The 17,163-nt window shown below is 51.9% G+C and overlaps 7 protein-coding genes across 7 annotated transcripts; 4 read left to right on the top strand and 3 right to left on the bottom strand.

Moving 5' to 3' along the window:
* Positions 1–247: 247 nt before the first annotated feature.
* On the top strand, positions 248–2,175 carry BDZ99DRAFT_377040 (uncharacterized protein; the record flags this gene model as incomplete). Its single annotated transcript, XM_033715053.1, has 4 exons — positions 248–670; positions 726–1,626; positions 1,674–2,016; positions 2,070–2,175. The coding sequence occupies 4 exons, from the start codon at positions 248–250 to the stop codon at positions 2,173–2,175; spliced, it is 1,773 nt and encodes a 590-aa protein (XP_033582945.1).
* A 2,261-nt stretch (positions 2,176–4,436) lies between these two features.
* BDZ99DRAFT_406402 (acid protease) lies at positions 4,437–6,162 on the top strand. The gene is made up of 2 exons (XM_033716451.1): positions 4,437–4,777; positions 4,828–6,162. The coding sequence occupies exons 1-2, from the start codon at positions 4,479–4,481 to the stop codon at positions 5,999–6,001; spliced, it is 1,473 nt and encodes a 490-aa protein (XP_033582944.1). The 5' UTR covers positions 4,437–4,478; the 3' UTR covers positions 6,002–6,162.
* Positions 6,163–6,653: 491 nt separating this feature from the next.
* BDZ99DRAFT_126564 (uncharacterized protein) lies at positions 6,654–7,095 on the top strand. Its single transcript, XM_033712574.1, has one exon. It carries the CDS (start codon positions 6,731–6,733, stop codon positions 7,025–7,027), a length of 297 nt encoding a protein of 98 aa, XP_033582943.1. The 5' UTR covers positions 6,654–6,730; the 3' UTR covers positions 7,028–7,095.
* Positions 6,942–10,309, bottom strand: BDZ99DRAFT_432845 (kinesin-domain-containing protein; the record flags this gene model as incomplete). Its single annotated transcript, XM_033717358.1, has 4 exons — positions 6,942–9,483; positions 9,533–9,767; positions 9,819–10,055; positions 10,110–10,309. 4 exons carry the CDS (start codon positions 10,307–10,309, stop codon positions 7,165–7,167), a joined length of 2,991 nt encoding a protein of 996 aa, XP_033582942.1. The 3' UTR covers positions 6,942–7,164.
* Positions 10,310–11,135: 826 nt separating this feature from the next.
* Positions 11,136–11,849, bottom strand: BDZ99DRAFT_471273 (uncharacterized protein; the record flags this gene model as incomplete). Its single annotated transcript, XM_033721717.1, has 2 exons — positions 11,136–11,372; positions 11,448–11,849. The coding sequence occupies 2 exons, from the start codon at positions 11,847–11,849 to the stop codon at positions 11,136–11,138; spliced, it is 639 nt and encodes a 212-aa protein (XP_033582941.1).
* Positions 11,850–13,840: 1,991 nt separating this feature from the next.
* BDZ99DRAFT_457902 (peptide methionine sulfoxide reductase msrB/msrA) lies at positions 13,841–14,762 on the top strand. Its single transcript, XM_033718794.1, has 3 exons — positions 13,841–14,237; positions 14,294–14,584; positions 14,635–14,762. Exons 1-3 carry the CDS (start codon positions 14,039–14,041, stop codon positions 14,694–14,696), a joined length of 552 nt encoding a protein of 183 aa, XP_033582940.1. The 5' UTR covers positions 13,841–14,038; the 3' UTR covers positions 14,697–14,762.
* A 271-nt stretch (positions 14,763–15,033) lies between these two features.
* Positions 15,034–15,703, bottom strand: BDZ99DRAFT_505572 (uncharacterized protein; the record flags this gene model as incomplete). Its single annotated transcript, XM_033724121.1, has 4 exons — positions 15,513–15,703; positions 15,355–15,443; positions 15,150–15,241; positions 15,034–15,096 (listed from the first exon to the last, which is right to left on the bottom strand). The coding sequence occupies exons 1-4, from the start codon at positions 15,596–15,598 to the stop codon at positions 15,034–15,036; spliced, it is 330 nt and encodes a 109-aa protein (XP_033582939.1). The 5' UTR covers positions 15,599–15,703.
* Positions 15,704–17,163: the final 1,460 nt, after the last annotated feature.

Raw genomic sequence — 17,163 nt, 5'->3', positions numbered from 1 at the left:
CCCAACGACGCGCTCTTTCCGTTATCCTAAACGCGTCTCGACTTCACCTTGCCCGAACCACCAACCCACATTCGCACCACCGCCGCACCTGTACAAGCCCCCCATAGAGTGCTTCTCAATTTTCCTTTTGCTTATTGCTTTTGCGTTTCCTGCGCCCGCCATGTCCGAGGTTCTGCCCCAGAGCCTGTCTCCGTCCCGCAAACGCCCTCACGAGGATGACGGAGCACCCGCCGAAGCAGCCCCTTCGATGGCTTCTGCCTCTCCGACTCATTCCACTACCTCTACATTGACGTCGCTATCTAGCCTGACTACGCCTGCTACCTCAAATCAGCCCAATGCGCGAGCAGCATCCCCGGTTCCTAGTAGCAACAACTCGGTGTCAGGGCAGGCCAATGCCCAGCTGGGCATATCCACAAATGGCGCCAAGCCTCAGAAGAGGAGGAAGCTCACCCCCAAGGAGCAAGAGGAGAAGAGGCTAGAAAAGGAGGTCAAAGACAAGGCGAAGGCTGAGGCCAAAGCTCAGAAGGACGAGGAGAAGCGGGCCAAAGACGAGGAGCGTCGGAAAAAGAACGAGGAAAAAGAAGAAAAGAAGCGAGCTAAAGAGCTTGAACAACAACAGAAGGAGAACGAGAAGCGGAAGAAAGACGAGGAAAAGCAGAAGAAGGAAAAGGTATGCCTACCCGCCACACATCAGTAATCTTGGGATAGCTACTAAAGCCGTACAGTCTCAGCTGCGCTTGAATGCGTTCTTCAAGCAACCTCCAAAAGGCTCCATGGATAGCCCCGGCAAACCCGTTCTGTCAGCAGACCCAATGGACAGGAGGAAGTCGCTGTCCCTAGAGCCTGGAATACCGTCACGCTCCCCGTCCCCAAGTAAGCGAGCTACGAAGCTAACCGACTATGAACGATGCTTTCTTCCTTTCGAGCTTCCCTCCCGTTCTATCATGGCAGCGTATAATCAATTCATCGGTGGCGAGGACGAGTTGGAAGTAGCTCGCCAGCGGCTGGACAATATGTCACAACACCAGGAATCCATGGAAATCAGCCAGCCTGAAACGTTCAAGTCTCAATTGACCAGCCGCGGCCCTCGCGGCCTAAAAACCGTCCCGATGAAGGACATCATCGCCCATATTAACGGGTCATCGGCACATCCTATCGACCTGACCGACGCAGATACCAAGTCCAACACACAGCCCTTAGACTTGCTCAAGAAAGTACCCATGAAATATCTTTTCTTCCCTGAGGATGTCCGACCACCGTATTATGGTACATTTACGAAAGTTCCCACTCTGCACGAGGCAGCCAGGTTGGCCCGGAACCCCTTCCACCGTGGATTACCCGAAACCGACTACGACTACGACTCGGAGGCGGAGTGGGAAGAGCCTGAGGAAGGAGAGGATCTAGACTCGGAAGGCGACGATGATTCCGAGGCAGACGACGATGATTTGGAAAGCTTCCTCGACGACGAGGACGCCGCAGAAAATAAAAGGAGGCTTATTAGCGGAGATCTTGAGCCTGTCAGCACGGGACTTTGCTGGGAGGATGCGAAGGGAGTTGCCAGACGAGCGGATGGCTCCAAAGAGGTCTTTCTCGAGTTCCGGGAGCTGAAAATGGGGATGCTTCTCGGTATGCAAACACTTCATTCTCATTTTCTTCTAAGCTAACAATCAAAGAACCGCGTCCGAAATCCATCGATCCATTCTCGACTGAGTACTGGGAGAAGGTACCTGCCGTCTCTCCTCTCACCTTGCAATCCAGAGACAGTAAAGCAGGCACTGTCAACGGCTTGATGAATCCGCCAAGACTACCTCTTACGTCACGGCCAAACTCCATGGTCAATGGCCACAACGTACTCCTCGCAGGCAAGCCGGGGCCGAAGCCACCTAAGGTGCCCGGTGCTGCACAAGCTGCAAAACCGAAGCGAATGGTACCTCCAGAACAGCTACAAGCGTTCAAAACTGCGATCTCGGGCAGTGACATGACCAAGATCGCGCTGGTGGAGGCGTTGAAAAAGCAGTGAGTGGCCATCTTGCTTCAACTAAGATTACAAAATGCTAACCAACCTGAAGATTTCCTAAGCTACCAAAGGACGTGATCAACAACACCCTCAGCAACGTTGCGGCACGTGTCGGCGCGAAAGAGGTCGAGAAACGATGGGTCCTGCTCGCGCCTTGAGATCGGCTCCAGAATCGCGGTTCGGCTCAGCGCTACGAAAACACCCCTCGATGTCTAAATTAAGACACACATCTCATCATAGATACTAGTGGCATCACGAAACGATCGAGTATCGATATTCCACTGCTCAGCAGCTGTAAGCGCCATCACTCACTGTCATACATATCACAGTTACCCTACGACAGGTCACCAGAAGTGTATGCTACGTACGATATGTATTTAGGAGGGAAAAGGGAGGACGTCAAACTAGGTGTTATATCTGTATGTTTCTTTCCTCGAAAAGAGAGGTCGGGCCTGCTATCGGATGCTACGAAGGAGCGGGCGTGAGCGAGGGATATCTACGCACTGATATTCTGCATACAGGCCTAGGGTACAGAGTTAGGGCAGGAGTGAGGTAGACACTGGAATGGGAGCTGTGATACTACTCAGGGGATGTGTCACTTGTTGCATGTGACTCTAGTGATTACTTTCGGTGTTCACTGAGTGTGTGGGTGGTATGCTCAGAGTGTGCATCTAACTTAGTCGATGGAGACGAGGCGCCCTAGCTACGCCGCTCCCGTGCCTTGTGGAGGCGGCCAGGTCTTCATGCAGATTTTTTGGTCGAGTTGTGATAAGCGGAGTAGACGGCTGCGGGCGTGAGGGGAGGGCCCACAGAGGCATGGAGAGCAGGAATCTTGCTCACGAGATCGCAGCTCTATGATGGTCTCAAGACCGGGGAAAGCATGGCATCGGCTCCAAGCTGCGGCACTTCGAGCATCGTAGCCTCAATCATAGCCAAGCAGCCAACAACTCTTGATTAGGACGAAGGGCATATCACGTGACCAGCTATCAGTGAGCAGGTATCCATCCATCCCACGCTCGAGTCCGCATAAACGCAGGCCCGCAGATGCTCCACTGAACTAGAGTACAAGCTTTTCTCTCCACAAGGGTTTGAAAAAGAGCGTGCCCCATTGACGGCAATACCGCCGACGCCCAGCTGGCCTAGTTGAGTGCGTGAGTGAGACGTTCTGAAGCAGCTTGATACACCCGGCGGTCCCCCCTCGAGGCTGATCGGTAGAACCGCGCGCGTTCTGTAAACAAGACTCTTTCTCATTAGATTAGAGGACGGATAGCTCGGCGCTGGGGGATGTAGAGGACCGTGGTGGTCCTTTGCTGCCTAGGAGGTCGCGGTTTGGAAGTAGTCCCTCGTGATACGTACCGTCGTCTTATTCGTGAAGGTGGAGGGGCTGCGGCGTTGGTGGAGCTGGGTTTGAGGATTGCGCCTCTAAGCGCCCAAATGGGACGGTGGCTTTGGTTGCAGATGCTGTGAGGGTCCGCGGGCTGCTGGTTTCGTGCCGTACCGTGGCGGGTGCTCGTGCAAGTGGGGTATGCTTCATGACTTCTTGATGTGGTATAGATGTGAGATTGATGAGATGATGGGAAGAAGGTATGGAGATGGTATTTGGTTGTATCTACGGCTCGGGCTCCAGATGCGGGCGCAGGACGTGTTTCTACATAGTGCAGGCTACCTAAGAGAATTGACGGGGTATAGTATGCACGTATCGCGAGGTTGGTGCAAGACCTGCTACGCCAAAGGCTTTTCGAGAGTCGGTACAATCGACGTGAGGATGGATGGGAGGTTGAAAATAGCTGGACCCCGGCACCCATCCCGTCAGTTCGAAGGTTGGCGCTCGGTGGAGAATATCCAGGCCAATCACTAAACGCCTCTGCTTTATTTATAGCTCCTCCAACGTCCACATCGCCAACCACCCAAACCACCGCCTGGGCGCCTCATGCTGGATCAACTCTTCTCCGGACGGCTGTCTGCTGGAAGCGCTGGCTCCAACCTCGAAGCAGCCTACCGCGCAGCCAGTCCCGGCGCCCAGCCGCCCACAAACCCACCCGGCCGTCTCTAACGACGCCTCCGCAGGAATCGACTCGACGAAAGCGCGTCTCATGTTTTCCCTGGAGCCTCATCAGATGCGGAGAAGTGCTAATTTCAGATATGTCGAGCCCGCCAGCCGGGCCCCCATGCGGACCTGCAAATCTGAGAGCGTATTCTTAGCAGACCATGCAATCATGTCGACGCGAAGGTGGGTTGTGCGCGCCGGAGCTGGCGTCTCATGCCGTGGCACCGAGTCGCCAGAAACATAACAGACAGAAGGGCCGCAAGAGCATAACCTTCCTCTGCTGCGCCCATCTGACAGTACTGTGCCGCTTCCTTTCGACGCGCTGTTGCTCTCTCTTACTCGGTTTCTGACGTGAACCATTGCTCTATGCTTTTGCCTGGTTGCAATTCTTACGCATAAATCCTTCACGCCGACATGGCCTCTTTTCTCTTGTTCCTCTCTGCGTCTGTGCTGTTTGCTCAGTCCACAGCAGCCTTCAACTGCGCGAAAGCTCCTATCTACGTCGATATCCACAAGCGAGCTGTCCATGGGACTGATGTGTTTCAATACGGCTCGTTCATAGGCGTGGGAAACCCGTCACAGAATCAGAGCCTATGGCCGTCGTTGATCCGGAATGACACTATCATCACGGATTCAAATTATTGTGATCATAGTACCCTCGCGAATTGTGCACAGTCTACTCGCGGGAACTTCGACACCTCGCTCTCTACCTCGTATGTTACCTCACTGATCTTTCATGACACTTGTGCTCACGTCAAGACAGATTCGTCCAAGAGAAAAATTTCCAATCACTGGATCACAACATAACGGACCTGAATGGAACCTTCACAGGAGAGTTCGGCCAGGACGATCTACACCTATACACCCATTTTTTCGAAACCGATGGCGCTTCACAGAACGTCGTCAGCAAGTACACAATTGAGGTTGCCACGAATGGCAGCGCTGCTCCAGGCATAGTTGGCATGGGTTACTCCTCTACCCTCCTACAGACGCTTTATGACCAAAATCTGATTGCGGGCCGAACCTACTCCCTGTATATCGGATCTGGAATGGACCGTGCCGGTGGTGTCATCAACGGCAGCAATGTCTTCGGTGGCTACGATGCCGGTCGATTCCAGGGCGACGTCCACAAATACCCAATGCGTACCGACAACGCTTCTCCTTTCCCTGTTACTGTCCAAGACATCATCATCAGCGATGGTGGGGATTCGACCAGCAACATCTCTCTCTTCGACCCAGCCAGTTTCTCCAACTTGAAGACCCGGCCAGACCCTTTCGAAGCTAGGCTCACCACCGAGCAATATCCGCTCTCTCTCCCATACGAGATCACCCAAAACTACATCAAGAAGCTATCAGCAGGACCTTCCGGCAACTCCGATGGCTCACTGAAGCTCAACAAGCCCTTTGCCGGCACCATGACCATCATCCTCGACGACGGCTTCACCATCACAATGCCCAACAACGTCATGTTCAACACCAGCGGCATTTCCCCCGTCGCCGCCCGCGACGAGAACTCCACCGACCCCTTTCTCCTCTCCGTCGCCTTCCTCAGCCAGGTCTACCTCATGGCCGACTACGACACCTACCAGTTCTTCCTCGCGACCGCCATCCAAGAGCAGAAAGCAGTCATGCCCCGCACCTTCTGCCCCAAGGCCACCCCAACGCCCTACATCCCACCAAAGGCCTCGGGCTTCGCGCAGCAAGGCATGATCGGCGCCGTTATCGGCGGCGTCGTGGGCGGGATCGGCCTCATCAGCTTCGCGAGCTGCCTCTTCCTGGGCCTGCGGTCGTCGCGCGCGGCGAAGAAGGCGGAGCGGGCGGAGGAGGAGGAGAAGGCGCGGGGCAAGGCGACGATGCTGCAATTTGATATTGATGACAAGACGGACTTTGAGGCGCCGCCTAAGACGGCGACGCCGTTCTTTTGGAATAAGCGATGAGCGTTTGGCGATGGGGCATGGCGTTTGTGGATAGGGAATATGGATACAGGGGCCTCGGGATGGCGTCTTTTAATTATACCCCAAGTTTTCTGAAGCATTCGTTTGCGCCAGTGCTTTCTTTTCGTAGATAGAATAGGGATTACGGAAATTATGAACGAATCTTATCTTGAAGTCGGTTTTCTGGTGCGGTCATTCATGACATTTCTGCGAGAGAGTTGAGGATTTCGGCGTGGATTCTTCTTTGGTCACACGAACACGTGATTCTGACCAGCGCGGGCACGCCCTGAAAATAGTCTCTTTTACTTCTGTGCATGGAATCAGAGAAGCTCGAGACTAAGCAAGAGTACTCATTGCTTAAGGAGCTAGAAAGGGGGTGGAAGGAGAAAAAGGCTCAATGTATCGCGGCGTGGAAGGGGAAATAGAACCCACGTGATTGCAAGCTTAGCGAGAAATGCGTTACGCGAACCAATGAAGTCACATCTGCGCACGCTAAGATCCGTGGAGGCACACCACGAAGTACTCGGTTGACTTCCCCAATCAGTGGACCTCATGACCAATAGGCATAGATGAACACATACGAAATCGTGCCTAAAGCAAGTAATGTGAACAAAGGTGGACGCTCCTGGACAACAGCACATGCGTTTTAATACATGTGGGCTGTGGGTAGTGGGTCTATAAGACGGCCAGTTCTCTGCTCTGATTGCGCAATGGGGCTTTAAGAAATCGAAAATGGCCGATGGTGCATCAGAGATGAATGAGTACAAGGCGGAAGGGGATATCAAGGGGTATTTCCCCTCAGCCTCAACCTTGACGGGACGGAAGGCGGCATGTACCAAGACCTCCCCGATCCCCCTCATCAATGATGGATATTGTTTTCCTCTCGTGGAATCTCAACGGGAACATCACTCGAAGCACACCCATCAAAACCAGCATAAAAGATATCGAAACCTGGATTACCCTAAGAACAAAGCCCACAAGAAGCCCAAAAGAATCCAGGACTCCATGCCCAACCCAATACCAGAATAAGAAGCCCGCCAACGCGCCGCATCCCCAATCTCGCGCTCTGAGAGCCGGGGATGATGCATTATGCAACCGAGAGTTTGCGCCTCCAATGAGACACCTATGTCCTACAGCAACGCCCAAACACGAGGTCAAAATCAGAATCAGCGCCACACGCTTTTCGACCCACCCGTCAAGCTACCCCTTACAGAGGTGGTGCTGTTAATACTGCTGAGCCGCACAGGTCCTCCGCCGCGTAGAGAAGCACCCTCCTTCATATGACCCTCGGGGCCGGCCATCGTGGTGCGCCGCAGCGCGCCCTTCATGATGGGAGCGGTACGCGGGCTTAGCACGCTGCCCTTCCAGTCGCCTTCGCGGTCACTCTTTACCATCCTCCTGGCGTGAGAGGCTGTGAAAAGGTTTTCGTTTGGTGGGCTACCCGAGCTCGCGGCGGTAGGGCTTCGTCGACGATGAGTGCGACTCATCCCACCCTGGTTGGTAAGGGAGTGGCGTTTGATAGCGGAGCGGATCTGGCTAGCCTCCGACTGATCTACTGTCCATTTCTCCTCATCCGAAGAGGAAGAGTTGCCGCCATTTTCGGTGCGTGCGTTGTCTGAAGACGCGTTTTGAACGACGTGAAGAGCTGAGCGATGAGGTGGTGCATTCCCGTTCACCTCACGTAACGGCGAGGAATCATCATCAGAAGATGTCATGCCATTTGCTTTTGGTGGCGGAGGTGATCCATCATGCTTCTTCAACAAGAAGCCAGTTTGGAAGCGGCTGGAACGTGGTTTGCTAACCTCGAGGGTCGGTTGTGGTGGTGTTGGGAGTGGCGACGAGCTGTGCTGCTCTGGATCTGTCACAAAGCTAGGGAGGGTAGGGACTGGTAGGTCGATAGAGGAGTTGGTAGGAGTGTCCTCGAGCGATTTTGGTGTGGCTTCGAATTCCGCGAGAGTTCCATCTTCTGTATCATCTCGCCACCGGACTCCTCGCTTCAGACCTTTGCCGGGAGACTTCTTCTTTGGCGTGAATTGGATGCCCTTCTTAGCACCACCAAGCTTCCGGCGTCGCGGGGATGCTTTCATTGGTGACGACATGACGTGAGGTGCTGCCTCAGCGACGGCGGGCAGGGCAAATGGGCGCATAGGTGACGGCCCCATGATGTTTATAGGCTTCCTCCTCTTCGGCGTACCATGACGCGAAGGAGCAAAGATTTCAGTAACTGGGAGCCCACCGTCGGGCTTGATTACTTGAGATGCTGCGTCAGAGCAGGACGCAATGACCTTCCCCAGCACCTTTCTTGCTGCTTGCACTGCTTCTTCCTCATCCATGGTAGCAATCTGGGTAAGGATGGCCACCGTTTCGAAGTGTGCCTGTAACAGCACTTGGATGATGGCTGCATCTCCGCCCTTCTCTTGTTCCATGACGCTCACGTAGGCTTCTCTCTCGGCAATGGACTTCAAAAGTTCAGCTTCCCGCGTCAAACTTGCGATATCACTTCCTTCTTCGATGCCGTCAACTTCGTGCAGTTGTCGTAAGCCAACCTGCAGCGCAGTGTCAAGCGCCCGCTCCCAGTTATTCTTTGTCAGTCGTTGATGGTAGTGCTGTCGGCTGCCTTCGAGCTCCGCTTGGATTCCCGTTGCCGTCTTGCGCATCGCCACCAGCCCTGGAGGAGGGTCTTCTTCGTCTCTATTTTCGCAAATTGCGTCGAATGCCGCAACCCAGGCCTGTATCATGCAGATGCGCCGCTCTATTTGTCGTTGTTTTCTCATCATGTTTGCTCGTTCCTGTCGTTCCGCCGCGGAATGATCATAAGCGGCTCGTATGCGAATGATAGATTCCCGAGCCAGTGCTTCCCGCTTCTCAGCCATCTTCTTGAACTTGGTCATTGCGCCTCCCTCGTAATCCTTTTGTTGGTTCATCAACTCGTCAATCAAGGCTCGCTGCTCGTCGATCTTCTTGAGGTAATCCTTCACGTGGCGATTGACATTGAATACATTCTTAGTGACTTTGGTTTGGATGTTCTTGGCCCGGTTGGCATATCGAAGAGTGTTCTGAGTCTCGTCAAAATGCGCGCTCGAGGGACTCACGCATACGATCATGACTGTGCGACAATTCCCGCCAAGAGAAAACTTGAGAAGTCGTGTGAGTTTCGAATTCCGGTACGGGACATGGTTTCGCTTTCGTGGGTCGCATAGTGCGTTGATGCAGCTTCCTAAAGCGAGAAGAGACTTGTTGATGTTTGCGCCTTCAAGAAGCCTCTCTCCGCGGTTCTTCGTTGCGCTCGCACGTTCGCTTCCCGCCAAATCGATTATGCTCAAGGTCGCCATAGTGTGTGGTTCGTTTACGGCAGCATTGCGGTCTTTGGACGAGACGTTGATTTGAAGGACAGCGTGAGAACGGGATGAGGTCGCGTTGGCTTCTGTGGGCGACATAGTTCGAAACTCGTTGCCCCTCACGATCATGTCCATGACCTCTTGGACCTTGGTGAATGTCAGCAATATCCTATTGGTATAGTAAGAGCAAACTCACATTTTGGGGCCGGTGGCTAGAGAGGCCTGCCACCGAGACGGCCTGGTTGGCATCTTCTCGAAGCATCAACCCCTGTTTGCTTCCACCTGGTACCAGTAAATCGCGGATGGTCTCGTTATAGATCTCCAGATACGACAGAGTGACCTCCGTAACTCGCTGCTCTGATACCTCGCCAATCTTCTCGAAGAGTTCCTGCATAGTAAGAAATATAATGCCAGGCTGCTGTGATGTTCCGCTGCCATTCTTGTTAGCATTAGTGCGAAGCAAGAACCGGCCTCCTACTTACGTGATCGTATGTGTCTTTCCGCAGCCTGTAGCACCATACGCAAACACCGTGCAGTTATATCCGTCTATCACACTGTCCAGGAGGCTCCTGGTGGTAGCTTCGTAAACATCCCCCTGGGTTGTGTTTTCGTCGAAAACGCGGTCGAAGGCAAAGGTCTGGTCTTTCACCCTCTTCCCCGTTGGTCCGCCCTGCCTTGAGAACTTTTGTACCGGATTGTCTTCTGGGGGGTCGAAGATCCTAGCTCACATGTTAGGTTCAGTCCGCAGCTGGAGACGGGATAAGGGTGCGTACAGGCATTTCTCGTCGACAACCTTCAGAACGGGCTTGATTCCTTTCTGGTGGAGCTTTGGTGTAGGTGCGCATGCGAGGGATCCATCTCCGAGGAATAATGTCTGGTCGTCGGTCTTCGATAATTGCGCTGCTTCCCTAATGGTAAACGGCCGGACTCGTACGGTGACGGAGATGGAGGACGCGCCGTCGTTGACGGCCATGGTTGACGCAACTAAATGATGGGATCCGTGTGGGTAGCGAAATGCGTCTCAAGGCTTGTCGAAGCCCGCGTGGTGGTGTAGTTAGTGAGGTGGAGGTATTGATGTTGGGGAGCTCCTGCTTTCTCGGAGAAACGTCAACATTGGGACAACAACAGACTGTCGATTTCGGTTTGGCGCGCCAATGCTTATCGCTATCAGCACGTGACTGTCTCAGATCCCTTACCTTGCTCTCGGTCCGCCACAACATCGCCATTCGTATTCACCGTTTCCTAGGACATCCTATTTGAAAACAAAATCTATCGTTAGTCATCAGCAATAATTCCGCGTTTTTCCCTCGTTTGAAATCCATCTCGTTCAGAGTACCCATTACGAGCACTGTTAAAGGGACGAGTGAATCGCCGGGGGAAGTGCATTGATGCAGTATAGGCAACAAATACAGTACCAGTGAATCCCTATTTTGTTGTTCTTCCTGTTGCCTGAGGCTCCCGTGTTCCTCTCGTGTGTATGTCGCCCATGAAGGCTGAGCGCAAGTGTTTACTCTGGCAAGTTGATGTCCAAGGTCTACTTCATGGCAATGAGTTTGGAGTGTTTCAAGCAAGTTGAATGTATATAAAGAATGTACAGATCAGTCGCCTAAGGTGGCGGCTCAGCTTCAGCCTTCCTTTGGCGCAACCGCCCTAGTTCAGTGCAACGTAGAGCTGAAATTGAGACGAATCCGCTCCACTCCCAGGCTAGGCCCGCACCCGCAACCCGACACAAGGTTCCAGACCACATCAACACGAATTTAGCCCTCTAGAAATATGTCAACAATCATCTTAAGGGAAGCCTATGCTTTGCAAGTCTGCCAGCCGACGTAGACGACCTGCAAGAACTTTGCGTCAAGGGAATCCGTGGTCAGGAGACCCGAGGACGAGGAATTGGCGCTTGTCAGGCGGACCTGGGAGTTGATGTTGAGCATGCCCTCAGCACCGCAGGGGGACCAGATGACAGAGGTGCTGTCGGCCTCGTCGTGCTTCAGGTAGTCCCCATTCACTGGACCCACGAAGTCGTATTCCGTGCTGGTCTGTCACTTGTCAGTTTGGGGAACACATTTTTCATTCGTTGCATCAAAGGCATTGGATGTGAAGGACGACGTTACCTGTTGAGTCTGGCCAGAGAAGTAGTAAGTTGATTTGAGTACACCGGTGATACCCTTGTCAATCGCAGCGTAGCCACGGTAGTCCGCACTGAAGACTGAGTACTGGAATCCTCCGGGATAAGTGATGTCGACGTTAAGCTGGCAGTTCTTCCTTTGCTCGGTAACTGCAATGCCAGGCCCGATCGATGCAACGTACGAATCGAAGATCAGAGTGACGGTGGTTCTGTCATCAGAGATGATATAATCAAGAGAACCCTGAGGGCAGCCTGTCCCACCGTAGGTGATTGCCTTGATGTGGACCTGAGTCGGATCTGGAGAGCCTGAAGAAACACCTCCGAGATTAGGGTTGGTTGGCGCTGCAGCGGCAAGAGGAAGAAGAGCGAGTGCGCGGTAGAACTTCATGTTTGTTGAGTAAACGTTCTTAAGGGAGTAATTGTGCGTCTGTGTTGAGTTGCAAGTCGATGAAAGTCAGTATTGCGGATTGAGAGAAGATCATCCATGAAGAGCCATTGCTCTTATATAGGTAGATCGCTTCCACACCACGGTGCCTGCCTTGATAGTATTCGCATCGTGTTGAGTCGCCTATGGTTCCACGTCTTGACCGTATTCTAGACCCCATACCACCTGCCTGTCTCCTTAACAGTATGCTGTGCAATGGGCCCGGTGGGCCGATAACGCTCATAGGAGGAAGCGAATTGCAGAACTCGGGTGAGTCTCGTGTCTGATATGGAAGTGCCGGTCTAACCGTCGACTTCTCCAGGATTTCGATGGGAACCGCAATTGAAGACCGGGATCGGATGGCTGGGCTAAGTGTGACCTGCCACTGAGAGTTCATAGAAATCCGGTGCAGGGATATAGCCATGCTTCTCTACTAAGGGCTAAGACATATCGCCAAGTCTCCGGTGCCGACTTGGATAGGACATAGCCATGCTTCTAGATTCTGGTATTGCGAGGAAGCTCTCGCCTCCCTGAATTGACGGTCTCTATTAATGAAAGTGACAATATCTAACACGAACAACGATAGCATGAAACGGAGCAGCAGCCTGCCGAAAGGACACGGACAGTGTCATATGACTTTCGATGTTGAAATACTCTAAAAGTCCTGCTCAGTGCCCACCATTGAATCTGCGGTGAGTGGTAAGTTTGGCTCTTGTAGATTGAGATAGATTTGGATGAATATATGAACACTGGGATTGCAATCCGGAAATAGAACCAATATGTACGACTACCAGGCCATCGTGCACCACCATCGCAGTAAGAGTCCTTCGATGTTACCAAAGCTCATTAATGCCACTCGTATGTGCAAGATAGTAAATTACACTAATTGCTAAAGAGCTGTAAACAGCTCACTGGTAAAGTAGAGCCCGTAATCTAGAGCTTGGATGGCAGTTTCCTTGACACCTGGAAGTAGATCAAAACGAGTTGCGTATATTGAGGTTGAGATTAACCTTAAATTAATGCCTGTCACTCCACCCTCGGAAAACCCTCTCAGGACCCGGATCATCGTTAAGAGGCAGGTCTTATACAAGGGGAATTTGATAGATCTGGACTAGGAAGTAAAAACACCTCACTGCACGTACACACCTTCCTCAGGCGCTCATAGTTCCAGGATGTGATTCTCATTGGGCCTAAGCGAGGTGGGTCTACGCTTAGAAAGTCGCGATATGGCGAGTCTAGACTATTGTTAAGGTTATCTCAACAATCGAGCTTCCTTGACCAAGTGAGTGTAATAGATTGTGCTTTGATTGTGTCCAGCATCGCTCGGTCGAGGCGGATGTAAGCGTGCCGAGTGTCGCGCCAAGGCTTCGACTCTTTCAGCACTGACAAGACATTAGAGAAGACAAACAACGGAAGAGCGAAGATTGGAGCAGAAGAAAGGGACCTAAACTAGAGACTGCCAAGGTTAGCATCCCACCACGGTACTAAACAATCTCACTAGATAAAACCGGTTGATAGAATATGTAGATGCTATTTCAATGTTTCCAACGAATTCGCGCAACTAGTCCGCGCAGCGACTTGGCCGGTAAGAGAGCAGACGCTGAAAAATCGATTGAAAGACTGCAAATTGAATTGTTTGAATTTTGACTTGAAGAAACTGGCATGCGATCAAGTATGAAATGGAATCACGTTGCTAGTAGAAAAGAGGGAGGGGGTTAATGGAGGCACAGCTCGCGACGATGACTGCGGCGAGTGGACGACTCGTTGATTCCAAAGGTATGTAGTCTGGTCGAGCTCTAGCCATTAACGAACTGATCTACTGATTCGCATTGGCAAGAGTTGCCGAAGAGGAGTGAGGCTGAGAGTTGATTCGGAATCTTTCGGTGGCGCACAAGCTCCGCCTCGGACCGATTTGTCAACCCCCCAGTGACGCAGTGGATCTATCACAACGCCATCAACATCTCAAATAACGAGTTGCCTCTGAAATATAAATCCCCATGGTCGCGCACGCTTCTTGACATCCACCCAACAACTAACTTCAGCAAACCTTACCTAAAACCGTCACAGTGAAGCTCTTCTTCGCTGCCGTTCTCGTCTTCGCATCTTACCTCTCTATGTCCTTTATCTCTCGACTTATTCGACCATTCAGCGCAATGTCTTCACCACCCACACCACAGACCTACCCAGCTGGGTCGCAGACAGCTACTATAGCTGCAGGATGTTTCTGGGGTGTTGAGCACATCTATCGGAAGACTTTCGCGAACAAAGGCTTGATTGACGCGAAGGTGGGATACATTGGCGGCGACAGCAAGAACCCAAGCTACAGGAGTGTATGCAGCGGTCGGACAGGACGTGAGTATCATCTTCGTACTTGTTTGAGCAATATGGACTAACGCGCAAGCTATCAGATGCCGAAGCCCTCCAAGTTATTTATGACCCCGAGAAAGTCACTTATCGCCAATTGCTCGAGTTCTTCTACAAGATGCACGATCCCACCACCGCAAACCGGCAAGGTCCAGATGTAGGATCCCAATACCGGAGTGCTATATTCTACAATAACGAGGAGCAAGAGAAGATCGCCCACGATGTGACGTCCAAGGTGAACAAGGAGTGGTGGAAGGGGAAGGTCGCCACTGAGGTTCTCCCTGCAGGAGAGTGGTGGGATGCGGAGAAGTATCACCAGCGCTACTTGGACATGAGTAAGTTGCCTCACTGAAAAATAACTAGACCACTACTAATATACCTATAGATCCTTCGGGTTACGAGTGTCCATCCCATTTCGTTCGCAAGTTTCCTGCGCTCTCCGAGTGAGGAATCCTTTCAATCTCTGCGTGTTTAAACTAGCGATAAGATAATGACATAAATTTTTTATTCCTGTTCAAATCTCAGTGACCACATGAGCTAGAAGCTCTGCTATCATGAAGTGTCCACTTAAAGCTGGTTTAGCATAGCTTTTTTCAAATATCTCGTTTCTCTCAACTACAACCATCCATCCTATCCTACTTCAATCCTACCAACCCAACTATCCCCACAACCTTTCTACGGCCCCATCAGCCTACTCTATTTCCTCGAGTTTACTCCATCCTCACAAACATACATCCAACGCCTCGCTCACAATCCAACCGCACCCATACCTGTTCCCAGCGATCTACATATCCGGTGGCAGCGTCTCAAACGTCGTCGCAACCTCCTTCTCCCACGGCATTTTTGCCTTCCAAAGATCTCGGCATGAACAGGGTTGTTCCTAAGCTTGGGCAACAGCACAGTACGGAGGATGTACTTGTCCCCGAGGACAGTCTGGTGATGGTAGACGTGGGTGGTGCAATTGGGGCAGTAGTAGCAGTGGACAGGTTTACCTACCCAAAAACCACATGTCAGCAGCTCGAAAGAGCGAAGGAGCGGGATACGAGTCAAAGGATGTATGGCTTAACAGACTCGCCGTAGTAGGTGTACACCTTCAGCGCATCACCGCCTTTCCCGAGCTTGAACGCGGAAGAGGGGATGATCTGGTTCATTGTGAAAGCGCCGCCAGAAAGGACCTTGCAGGTATCGCAATGGCTGGTGGGGCATGTTAGTATCTTCTTTTCGCTTTCAGAAGCCGCAGTTGAAACCGAGGAGGTCGCGTACCAAAGAACATGCTCCGTCTGGTCCTTCTCCAACGTGGCCGTCCACTCCGTCTGACCGCAAAGGCAGCTTCCCTCATAAGTCGTCATACTGTCAAATCTTGAGTTTCAATTATTCTTATTGTTTGATGCTGGAAAAGAGCCACAAGGGCCGTCACATCGACTTAAGTACCTCCGCCACCCCGCATTCCTTCATTCCAGACGCGTCCTGCTAACAAAGCTCCAAACCGCTCGTTCCTAGCTAGGGAAATCCTGCACCCCACTTGGCCCCGACGCTACCCAATGAAGTCGAGTTTGGAGTGGAACTAGCTAACCTCCGCCCTCCCTACATCATCGCGCAGCGGGATCCGCTCTACTGGGATGACGACATGCATTTTTATGTAAGGCTAGATCGCCGCCACATATAAAGCTCTCTAGCCAGTTAAGCGGGCAACGCTGGAATGAGATCCGTGGTATAAGTGTCGGAAGCCGTTTTGGAATCAATTCGTGAGGTCGGCAGTGTTAGCGCAAGATGTCGATGATGGCGTCGGGGAGATAGAATTTGCCCATTTGGCGCGAGATCTGCGGTTATACACTACTTCGGACGCAAGGTATTTGAAATACTCTGTCTCAGAGAGCTGAAGGTACTCGGGGCGGGGCTGTCGGGAGTAGTACAGGCTCTCTTTACGTCCGACGATTCAGCGCGGAAACTGAGTCGAGCATGGTCAACCTCCTTTTCCGGGCTAATGCTAAACTAGCCGGAATACTGATTGGCTATGAGACTGCTATTCCCTCCTAGAGGCGTCCGGAAATTCTGCGTTATACGGTAATTTTGTGGCTTGATTTTAGCGCTGGGTCACCGGACGTAGGAAGAGCCTGTAGTGTCTCACGGCCCGTCATGCGTTGACTCTAGTCTGTGCGGGAGGAGTTGGTTTAGTGGCATATAGCTAGCTTTAGATAAGGGACTGGAATATGGTATTTGGAATAGGGTATGTTGAAGACTACGACTAGGCTGACAGGGATGTGGTACTTCATGTTCAACTTGCTGAATCATATAGAATGCCTCGTTATAAGGTCTAGACTTCAAATCAGTACTCTAGTTCGCTAAGCTTGAATGGAGGCATTTTTCTGTTAAGATCTTGCAACATTATTTTCACCAAGTGCTCTAAAAGACAATGCTAGTATGTTGAGAGAGCTGGTGTACTATTTGCGTGAGGTACAGTGTGTATTGTGGAAGACTCTTTGTACTGGTACCTGCAGGTGGTGTGGGCGATTAGGCATTCCACTCCGTGACTCTATTTGGTGAGAGCTGGCCAATAAGCAAGAAGGTTTCTACCGGCACTCTTAGTCTCTACAATCTTTGAAAAACTTGCCTGATCACTTCAAACATGACTGTTGCAGCTACAGTCTTGCGACATAAGTTTGGGCACACTCTCCTGCCGCTGCTTGAGGTACACCGCTGAGCTTCTCATACTCCAAATACGATATAACGGTCGATGCTGTAGAAAGTAGGCTACCTTTTGACAAGGTGAACACCTACTAGCTAAGCTACTTCTCACGGTGGTGTCGAGCGATCGACTGTGTAACGCATGCAGTGGTATATCCGGGTGCCCAAACTTATGACCTAGTACTGTACTTACACCTGAGCAAGTGATATCACCAATTTCTCACAGTCA

Source organism: Mytilinidion resinicola (assembly GCF_010093595.1).
Source record: "Mytilinidion resinicola strain CBS 304.34 unplaced genomic scaffold BDZ99scaffold_2, whole genome shotgun sequence".
NCBI lineage: Eukaryota > Fungi > Ascomycota > Dothideomycetes > Mytilinidiales > Mytilinidiaceae > Mytilinidion > Mytilinidion resinicola.
Note: the sequence above shows the minus strand (reverse complement) of the source record. Positions and strands in the feature narration are given on the sequence as shown.